At 31.2% G+C, this 11,788-nt stretch overlaps 1 protein-coding gene across 1 annotated transcript; it reads right to left on the bottom strand.

The window, feature by feature from the left end:
• LOC109333153 (protein ENHANCED DISEASE RESISTANCE 4-like) lies at positions 4,412 to 9,426 on the bottom strand. Its single transcript, XM_019568477.1, has 5 exons — positions 9,234 to 9,426; positions 6,159 to 8,415; positions 5,769 to 5,829; positions 5,459 to 5,682; positions 4,412 to 4,854 (listed from the first exon to the last, which is right to left on the bottom strand). The coding sequence occupies exons 1-5, from the start codon at positions 9,346 to 9,348 to the stop codon at positions 4,800 to 4,802; spliced, it is 2,712 nt and encodes a 903-aa protein (XP_019424022.1). The 5' UTR covers positions 9,349 to 9,426; the 3' UTR covers positions 4,412 to 4,799.

The raw sequence follows: 11,788 nt of genomic DNA, 5'->3' as shown, positions 1-11,788 counted from the left end.
TTTAGGATATACACTAAAAGGAGGATTTCAGACCTTGGTGTTTGGGGTTAACCAAAGTAAAACATAAGAACTTGTCTAAGTAGTTCAAACTCAAAAGAATATGAGAAATATATTTTCCTTATTCAAAATAATCTTGTCTCGTCAAGAATTTGTTAATATTTAGTTTTATGTTTATTGTTACTTGTTTATATTCAATTCAATTCAAAACCACCAAAATATGTTTAAACCATTATTTGTGCTTTGACATGTTTATATAATTTATTTTATTAGGCAATTTCTTATGGTTCGACATAACCCTATACTATACTACAATTGAATCTTGAAAGAGGTGTAAATTGTAAAATAGTATAGTGTTATCATTAAAGTTATTTATTGAAAACACATTTTAATATACAAAAGTGATGAACTAACTTACTAACTTTTATTTACTTTCCGCATTTTATTTATTCTTTAATACCAACCTTCCTTAAGAAGACGTTTGGTTTGTTAATAAGATGAACCCGAAAGGGTGTAGATAAATAAAAGGTCACTAAATTTATTATTCTTTCGTTCTTTATTTATTTATTTGTATCTAACAACTAACTATTCATCACTTTTATATATTAGAATATCATTAAACCGGTGTTGGAATTTATTCCACAACACCAAGATGATATTCAAAGGTACTTAATAATTATGTAATATGTAATTGCTTCGATACCATTATACCGGCGTTAGAATTTATTCTAACAAAGCTGAGATGAGGCAAAGAATGAATGACTTATTCACATGATTATTAAGAAAGTAAATTATAACTGGAATATTCTTGAAACCATTATACCGGCATTGGAATTTATTCTAACAAAGCCGAGATGACTAACAAAGAATAAAACTGAGTTCTCTTACTTAGAAAAGGAACATAACGAAAATGAGAGTATTCATCTTTCAACAAATTGACACTGGTGTCAGGACGATTTGTTGAGAGGAGAAAACTCTCAACTAAAATAAACACCGATCAACGCTTTCAACAACTGTACAACATGTTAAAAATTCAATTAATAAATATCATCGATTATAAAAAAATGAAAATATTAATGTCAAAATTACAAAATTATACGGATTTAATAAAAAAATTACATATTTCATAATTAATATCTATATGTTTTTAATTTATATTTTGAAATCATTGAATGATCAATTATTGTTGAACACTTCTTGCTATATATATATATTATATATATATATATATATATATAAGTCACTAGAAATTATTTGTCCATGCATCTCATATTTATTATGCAATTTATTTTTTATAATTTTCATAATTGAATTTTTTTTCTCAGTTTTATTACCAACTTCAAAAGAGGATAAATTAATGGGTAAAAAATATATCTTTCACTTTGAATCAACTTATTTAAAAGATTATTGATTTATTTCAAAGAAGCAATTCAACACTTTCTATGTGCCTTTCTGTTTGTTAAACTTTGTGGATGTGAATAGGAGTATCATTTCTTCTCCTAATTTACTCCTTTTATTTAAATAATTTCATTGCTAATTAAATAAAATCAAAATTGTTATGCATATCAATATATAAATAATGTAGGTTTCAAATTGATTATCAAATATCACCAAATTAATTATACATAGAACCAAATAGATATTTATCTTAGAAAAACTATCATAAAGTTTCTTAAGTTATGTATCTATAATATTATAAAATAATTTAACACAATAATAATTATTTGATTTTTATGAGGTATATAATGTCATTTATAAAAAAATATGTTTGTAAGGTTACAACTAATATACATATTTTTTAAATCATGCACACTCTCAAGGACACGCAGCACCGTCAATAATTAAAGCTGCTCTCCACCCCACGTTTATTTTTTCTCTAAAAAACATGCATCCATACTTAAAAAGATGAAACCTTCATTTGTAGGGTATATTGCCTTTACTCCTTTGGTTTAGGTATTTATGTCTTTAGTTTAGTAACATCAAAATTGTAGTATTTCTACTTCTACATATAAGAGCTGTGGATTCGATTAATTAACAACTACAAATTATAAACTACTGGCTTTATTAAACTATCACCCTCTTGCCTTTTTAAAGTTTCATCCGACATTAGGAATGTCTTTTTATTATTTAATAATGAATAGTGATTCCATTAAGTTCTTTATTCTCAAAGCTTTAACAATTCCATCTCTTTTTCTCTCACATCTCAAGTAATTAAAATAAAAATAAGAATAACAAATATATTTACCGATAGTATAAGAGTTTTTATATAATTTTTCCACTAACTATTAGAGATGGTAAAATGGGCATTGCCCGCAGGCGCGCTTGCATAGCCCGCATTTTTTTGCAGGCAAGACATACAAAATTTGTCTATTTGCCTGTTTCGTCCGGCCCGTTTTGCTCGCCAAGTTTGCAGACATTTATGTTAGACATGCGGGCGGCCCACAGGCTTACGCTAAAAAAATTGTAATATAATGTGATTTGTTAAACTTCATATAAAATATAAAAAAATTTGTTAATTTTTTATCTTCAACTACTTTATTTAATTTAATTCTATTTATTATATGAAATATATTTTTTTAATTATTCAATGATGCTCGCAGGTCGCCCATTAGTCCTTTTAAAATGGGCAGGACATTGAATTTTGTCCATTAACCAATGCGGGCATGTCCGCGTCTGCTTAAATTTTTGCTGACATTTGCGGGCGCGGGCTAAAAGGGCCGAACAATCCATTTTTCCATCTATACTAACTATACATAAATATTACTTTTAAAATAAATGTAATTTGAGAATAATTTACCTTTTACCCAGACAACATCCCTCTCATGTACCTTTTATTATAGTCTTTAATAATTTTCCTTTCTTAAAGATTCCTTATTGAATCTAGGGGTAAAAATTCGGTTTGAGGCATTTTAGTGACTGAACAGAACAAAAATATATGGTTCGATTCTGCCAACTAATTACAAATTTAACTATAAGAACCATACCGAACTGAACCGCTCTTGAATGGTTCGGTTCGGTTCCATGGTTTTTCCAGTTACTTTTTTATAAAAAACCTTACATCAATTGAAAAGTTCAAATGAATTATAAGAGATATTGTTTATCCATAAAAGATAAATATTACTACTAATATTATAGAAAATTATCAATCATATGTAAATGTGTAAAAAAATTGAAACTCATAATTGTTTGTTAGTAACATATATCACAATTATGTAATTGATGGGAAAAATACGAATTATCACATATAATACTACGGTGCACAATTAGTAACATGTATATCTATTAGTAACCTATATAACAATACAATTCATGATTAGTAACATATATATCAATTAGTAAAATATATAATAGTTACATTTATAACCTTACATTTTACAGTTAGTAACGCATGTAACAATACATGTATAACAATATATGATATATGTTAGTAATTGATAACATATATAATACTAACTATATAACAATTTAGTAACTAATAACATACTCCAAATCATCAAAACACTAATAAATAATTTAGTAACTAATAACATATATAATACTAACTTAATATCAATTTAGTAACATATATAACACTACACTTTATACAAAAAATGATAATTTAAGCTACAAAATTGGTTGAAAAATTTAAACAATAATAAAACTTCATTTGCTAGTATCTATTTCTTTAATAGGCGGTTTGGTTCTAACTGTTCCTAAATTTCCAAAATTATAAACTGAAGTAAACATAAATAGTTCCATCAGTTTCGGAGTTTAAGCTGAACCACTTAATCCCTAATTGAATCTAAACTTAGAAAATTTATTTAAAATAAAATATAGTACTCCTCCTGTTCATCATTTTATAAGACACTTTTAGATAATTGTACTTGAATTAAGAAATGTGATTAATGATTACGATGAGAGATCTATTTACACAAGTTTCGTTTACACTAATTATATTTAATTTAAGTTATTCATTTTCTTAAATCTAAAAACCAAATGAGTAAGTATAATAAGTTATTTAAGATTTTTTCTTTTTCTCTCTCATTGATTATTGCACTTACCCATTTGGTCAATTAGATTTAAGAAAATGAATGAGATTGAATGTAACTTAACTTAGATCACTCCTCTAATATTATTAGCATTATTAATTTTTATCAATAATTAATTATTTTTCAATCAATTAATGTAAGAAGATTTTTTGATAACAAATCAGCAATTAATAAACATAAAACTTTTAAGAAGAAAAATCATTTACAATGTTGATAGTGTTTCCGAGGTTAGTCTCAAAGCTATATATGTTCCATAATTTGTGCAGTTTATTTTATGTCCCCTCCTTAAATATAAGATACAAAATGGAAAATAAAAAGTAATGTAACTTATTTATATCTAGTCCAAATACATGCACCCCATATGAAATAATTCACATTACTCTTGGAAAAACTTATAGATCATATTAAAATATATACCCCCTGTGAGTCACTACAAATGCATAACTACTAAAAACTGATAAAGAAATATATTACAAATTTGTATACATAAAATTCTACACTAGATGCAAGAATTAACATACTCCAACTTTTTCTAAACTACTTGATATCATCAAGCACATAATTTCTAATGCAGTTTTTCTAAAAACACTAAAGAAGAAATAGAAATTTACACATTACAGAAGACTTTGCAGTACAATAGAAGATTTTCCAAGAAATCTTGCAACGATTTCCAATTTTTTTCCATGATCTGGTCCAAAATAACTTTTCTGAATAAGGGTGGAATAAAATTCACCCTGTCATAGCTGTTAGAGAATATTGATTTCTACACTTTAATTATGGAACTGCTCTTGATGCTTTCATACCAAATCCATGCTTCACTTTCTCCACTCTGTCAAATTGAAATATAGAAAAAAACAATGTAATGACACAAATCAAAGTAACAAATCAAATATATTGAAACATAACTTAGACCATCAGATTGTTAGAGTAAACTATGTAATGCTAATGTGTTTCATTGAATTGAAATGCAATAAATGTTATAGATGATTAAGATATCATACTTGACATAATAAACATTATATGATATATAAAACATCAGAAATGTAGGAACACTATTTCCTAGAACACTAGCACCCAAATACCCAACTTTGCATCTCACTTATTTTCTTCATTTACAACTAAAATCTTTGACAGATAGAATAGTGACTAGTAAAGAACAAACAACAATAATCAAAACCTTTTCCGACTAATTAGGCAGAGAAAATACATAAACTTAGGTATACTCTCCTACAAGATTCACAAACTAATGTTGCTACCTGGCACGAAACCATTGACTCGTCCCTTGAAAATCTATATCGATTTGTGATTTATATTAAAAATCTAGTAAATCTGTAATAAATGATAAGCTAAACATTGTTATAAGTTGGCTAACACAAAGGCGGAAAAAATTATTAGAGAATAGGAAAAGAATCAGATAGAAATCATGGACTTACGTTGGTGCCAGTTTCCCAAGGCTGTCTAGCTCTTCTCCCGTGTCTTCATCCAGGACTCCCCCAGAAATTTCGATGATATAAGATCTATGACTTTCAGTAGGAAGTCCTCTTAAAGCAAGCAAGTCTAAATCCTTCTGATGAAGTTCCCTACCATTTACAAAAACACTTGTATTTCCACCTGAACATTTGTCTGACAAGGGATAATTGAACTCTTCTATAAATGGCTGCAACAAAAATCAACACATTCAGTTATAATGATTGGACTCTTAAGAATGTTACAAACATACTAAGATAGAGTAACAAAACTTACAGGAATTATTCCGAGACAAGGTCCACCCATAACACCCCAAAATCCAGCCCGAAAATCGTACCTAATTAAGGCAAATCCATCAGTAGTACACTATATAAGCAATCGGCAAAACAATTATAGTTTGCAGCAAAGTTGTGATATAAAGCACCAAAAAATGTTAAGACCTGTTTGTTTTGAGATAAAGTTTTCAAATTTCAATGATTAGACTCTTATTTTGCAAAGGGCATCTAAACATAAAACTCAATGCTATTTTGTCAGTCAACATATTTTGAGAATGATTGTAATTTGACCAAGTGCACTAAATACAAATAGTATATATATTGGAGTATAATGATATATATATGTATCGAATATAGCACCAACCAGATACAAAAGGACAACGATACTAACCAATAATTTCCAGGCTGGATTGGTCCAGCTAGCTTTTCAGCCTTCTTAACCACACGATCTGACAAGGGCTGCCCATTAACAGCAACATTGATTTTGCTATGGTCATCCGTTTGATTAGACCGCGAGAAATCTCTGAAACTTTTCTTGATAATGTTTGCGAAAAACGATTCACCCCCTTTGTTGGATCTAGGATAAACATGTTCTCTGCCAGCATCTCCAGAATCCTGGGAGACCCCCGTGCTAGAATAATCATGGACATCCAACTCCGTTGCAACCGCAGCCTCCTTCAATGAATTTTGCCGTGTTGTAATATTCTCAAATTTTCCCTTCTCTTGCTCCAGACGACTACTTCGGTTGCCTTTTCCAGATCGGTTCACTGCAGTGCTGTTATTTGAGTAACCAAAGTACTCTTCCAAAGGTGAACCGGCCGGTGGAGGAGACACTGATGCTTTGGTTGGCTGATGAATCGACTTAGTAACCACTTCAGCACTATCTTCATCTTCGGATGTAATAGGAGAAGAATGAAAACTTTGCATGTCCCCGGATTGGTTAGAGTTCAAGCTAAGGTCTGAAATCAACAAAAGAGGCTCTCCATCTACTGAATGAAAATCATAACCGGAACATTCATCCGATGAGAAGTTAGCACCAAATCTGTTCACATGACAATGGGAACGTAACATGTGGCTACTCACAACCATATTAGAGAAATCATCAATCCTTGTATGAACTCCCTTCATTTCTGAATGATGAGTAATAACTAACTTATTATTGATGATAGCAATGCTGATTTCTGAAGAACAAGCCCCACACTTCACTTTCTGCTGATGATTTTTCACCTTAGCCAATGCCTTTTTAGGCAGTTGCAGTAACACAAAGCACTTATGACATCCGATGAAGGGTGAACCACCAGCTACAGGACGGCAACGCTGACGGCCAGTAGCTAACATCACTCTTTGAGGACGGTTACGAACAAAACCACCCATCTCGGTGTTGAAGTCACTAGGCCATCTTTTATGCAATTGCTTTTCGTGAAAACTCACAGGAGGAATGGCGGCAGTCCTAGAAGTATGAACATGTGGACCAAATGCTGCTGGCAACTCATGATGGTACAAGATAGGATCACTCAGAGCAGGATGTGCTGGCACCAAACCTCTTTGTTTGTTGTCATAGCAACGAAAACAGGAGCAAGAAGGCTGGTGAATCATTGAACTATGTGCATATGGTTCATATGAACCTGGATTAGTATCAAAATAGCGGCCAGAGAAATACGGGTGCATCGGTTTTTGTGGGAACTGATGATTTAACTGATGTGGTTGTGGACCTTTCCTCAAGATTTGAGATGCAAAAGGATCTCCATATCCCGGAATGTGACTTAGATTATGAATTGAAGGATGGAAATTAGGCATAGCCATTTCATGACTACTTGTATAAGGATATGATGGATGATGAAGATAACTGAAATAATTGGAACCTGCCGCATGTTTATCTGTGCCAAAAAGTTGCCTTGAATTCCTGTTCATCTGCGACGATCCATCTGAAAACCAAGGATCAGAGCTGCCATAAGGATCTGCAGAAATTGTCCTTTCATCCAGACAAACCTTTTCTTTTGGATCTTTAACCACTTCAGAAGAGTTGCCGAGCTGATGCTTTAATTCATCCAGCTTCCTTAGAAACGTGACTCGATCTTGCTCAAGGTGCCGAACCTTTTCCACACCATCTGTTTCTTTATGATTCTGCCATGGTTCCATATAATTATGAGAAACACCGAAAAGGCTATTCGAAGTTCCCTCATAAGGATAATTCAAAGTGGAAAACCTCTCACTTTCCATTTCAGCTCTTGGCTTTCTCCAAAACCCCTCCGCCTCACTTTTTTCTTCATTTTGCCAATTAGACATTATTCTCCCAGAGAATCTAGATGTTTTTTCATGACCAAATTGAGATTTTGGTTCCTCTTGTTCTTTTCTTATCTCCTTTTCCACTTCATCTTTGTTGACATTGACATCAACAGCATTCTCAGAAACCCCCTCCTCATTGGTTCCTTTATCCCCTGGTTGAATCGGAAATCTTTCATGTCCGTTATTTCCTTTCTTTACATCTCTTTCATTACTACTATTGAACTTAGCATCAACATCTGAAGTATCGCCAATGGAATCAGCTAAGCCTTTTTCCATTGAACTCTCTGAATTAGCAGAATCTCCAAATTTTCCCTCATTAGACTTCTCTGACAAGCTACCACTTAAATAACCTTTATCCTTCGCTGCAAATTAAAAGGAAAAGCAACTTTAATCAGAAACTAAAGTAAAATCCCTTTAACCCCTTTTCATTTCATGTATTTGTTCTTCGATACCAAATATATGGTTACTATATTTTGCTGCAAGTTTGCCATTTTCTATTGATTACTTAAAAAGCAACTAAGAGAGAAATTGAAAGGGGTAAAATAACATGATTAGTTCTTCCTAATAATGAAAACTACAAATGCAATTTTTATCCACTACAAAAAGCGGGGCTATTTGTGGCGGTGTTAAATTCCCTTATTGGTGGTGATCCAACGCCACAAACTCCGTTGTTAGTGCTTACCTTAAACGCCAGAACAACACTCGCCAAAATTCTATAATTTGCTTCATAAAACTCTCTTAATTTAGCCCATTTACCTTAAGGAAATAGCAACTGCAGTCAGAAACTAAAGTAAATCCCCATCAACCCTTTTCATTCCACCATTTTGTTCTTCAGATATATGATTACCAAATTGTGCTCCAAGTTGGGCACTTTTTATTGATTAATTAAGAAGCAACTAATTAAGAAACTGAAAAGGGATTAAATAACATGATTACTTCTTCCTAATAATGAGCACCAAAAAATGCAAATGCACATTTTTATCCATAATTAGTCAGAACCCAAAAAATTATTCACATGAAACTCACTTAAGGTTGAGATTAGTCAGAATCCAAAATAGTTTTCAGTCTCAAACCAAAAAATAAAAAAACTCAAATTATTGACCAAAAAAAGAAATTTTCTGAAGGCAATAAAAATTGAAAACAAAATAAGGCTTGAAAAATATAAGAAGAAAAAGGGTACCTCTGAGAACAGCACTACAAGCACCACATTGATAAAGAGAATAATGAGGAAGTTCAGGAAGAATATTTTCACAGTTTGGACACCTCACCAACCTCACTTTGCTAGAATCAGCCATTGAAAAACAAAAAGAACTATCACTCACTCACATAAGAATAATAATACTAAGAAGAAGAAGAAGAAGAAGAAGAAGAAGAAGAAGGAGGAGAAGGAGGTTAAGGAACCTTGAACTTGAAGAAGCACAAGCACATGAAGAAAAAGCAATGAAAAGAAGAGAAAAGAGAAAGTGTGTTTGTATCAAAAAAACATTAAAGTGAATACTTGGCTTCTTGGTAACAACAACAACAATAACGTTGGTTGTGGTGTGGTGTGGTGTGGTCTGGTGGGGCAATGTTTTTGTTCGAATAATGCTATAAAAACTAAAAAGAGAGAGACTAAAAATTCATTTTTTTACTTCAATTTTTCCATTAAAAAAATTAGAAAATCTAAAATAATTCTCAGATGTATCAATTTTGAGTCAAATTATTTATTTTAGTATTTTTAGAACAATTTATTCCTTATTAGACAACATTTTAAGTCATGTTCGCAATTTTATTTTTTGACTTGGCTTTTCACCATTATATTTTTTAGTAGCACGCTTGAATGCCATTTTTGGCATAAATCAGACGTGATTTTCTATTTGTTTAAATGGTGGATTTTTAGGGTTTACTAGTTTTCTTTTAAAAAAGTTATTTGCTGGCAATGTTAGTAAATAAATGTAATTTTGATAATTTTTAATATATAATTTTGAAGGCTTTCCAAAATTATATAATGTGTTATAATCAATGGGTGAGGATATTCATTATATGTATTAGGTAGTGTTATGGGAACCAGACCGGACGGTACTACTCTGACTGCTGATCGAACTTGAAAACGGTTTTGGTTTGCAGTCTTAATTAAATGAGAGTTGAACCACTTTGAATTGGGAAATTCTGGTTTGGTTGTGTTAAACTTAGTTCAACCCCATTAACCCGGGAAGTGAACTTGACGGTTCAATTGAAAAATTAAAAAAATGGAACACCAATCAAATATTTTGTTTTACTCTGGTCCAAAAAATAAAGATATGCTACCTCAATGTAATTATTAATTATATAAAACTTTATATCTACATACAATTATATATTTCTAGATAATAATTATTAATTATGTATAAAATCATCAGTCAAACCGGACGGTTACCGTTTAAACCTAATACGAGACCTCTTCCGATTTGATGTCCGACTCGGATTTCAAAATATTGGTATTAGGGATGTAAGCATATATGGTTTAAACTACGAAATGGGTGGAATCGAACTGAACTAATCCACAAAATGTGATTTGGTTCAGTTATTTTTTAAGGAAATATTTATGTTTGGTTCGATTCATGAAATTTAGGAACTGAAGACACCGTATTTAAAAATTATATGTGTTATATATGTTACTTAAATTATCAAATTTGTGTGAATTATACTGTTATATATGTTACTAAATTGTTATTATGTACCAACAAGGCATTGGTCTAGTGGTGTAAGACCCCACTAGATCCTCGAGGTCGATGGTTCAATTCCTGATAGCAACACTTGTTGGAAGGGGCAGTCATGAATCCCGAAAGAGATTAGTTTCTTACCCAAAAAGGTGAGGGAATACCATTGGTAGTACCAAATTTTTTTGTTATATGTTAATAAATTGTTATGTATGTTACTAATCGTAAATTGTATTGTTATATATGTTTAGGAATTATGAATTGTAATGTTATATATATTACTAATTGATATATATTAATAAATTATTATGTATGTTACTAATCGTGAATTGTATTGTCATAAACTACATACGAACTAATAAACTAGGGTCTATGCTCCTTAGCCATCAAATGTGGGGTCTACCACCTTAGTTACATAAAAGGGTTGCCCTCTAACGAAAGATTTTTTTATATCATTGTCATTTTTTCTTGTATAATCAGGTTTTCATCAACATTGCTCCAAAATATTCATTGATTCATTCATACGTACATCTATCTAAAAGGAAAAATACACCATCTATATCTTCAATCAACCAAAAGAAAAAAAAAATATATCATTCCCACATTCACTTACTCATGGATGCATTCATAAACATAAAAATAAATCATTCAAACATTACACTATATATTAGGAAATTGTAATTCAATATGCTATTTTTAGAAGGTTGTTATAGTTGGTTATAGTAATTAAGCCTATAAATAGAAACAATGCCTTGTATTCAAAGTAAGTGAATAACAAGCTCATGCATTCTTTGATTCTTTCATTCTCATCTTCTTAACTTCTTCTCAAACAATTCTGATTAGAGTGTAGTGTGAGGTGTATGCAATTCATTTTCTTCCAACAAATTGGTATCAAGAGCTAGAGCAAGATCCTATCCTTTGTTCATCAAAAAGCATGAGTCATCAAACCAACTCCTTTCCAGCAAACCTGCCCATTCTTGATGGCAAGAAATGGAGTAGATGGAATATACAAATGAAGGCCGTCATGGGATTCCAAGAACTCGAAGATATTGTGGAA

Source organism: Lupinus angustifolius, chromosome LG02, assembly GCF_001865875.1.
Source record: "Lupinus angustifolius cultivar Tanjil chromosome LG02, LupAngTanjil_v1.0, whole genome shotgun sequence".
Lineage (NCBI taxonomy): Eukaryota > Viridiplantae > Streptophyta > Magnoliopsida > Fabales > Fabaceae > Lupinus > Lupinus angustifolius.
The sequence above is the reverse complement of the archived record's forward strand: the minus strand, read 5'-3'. Positions and strand labels throughout refer to the sequence as shown.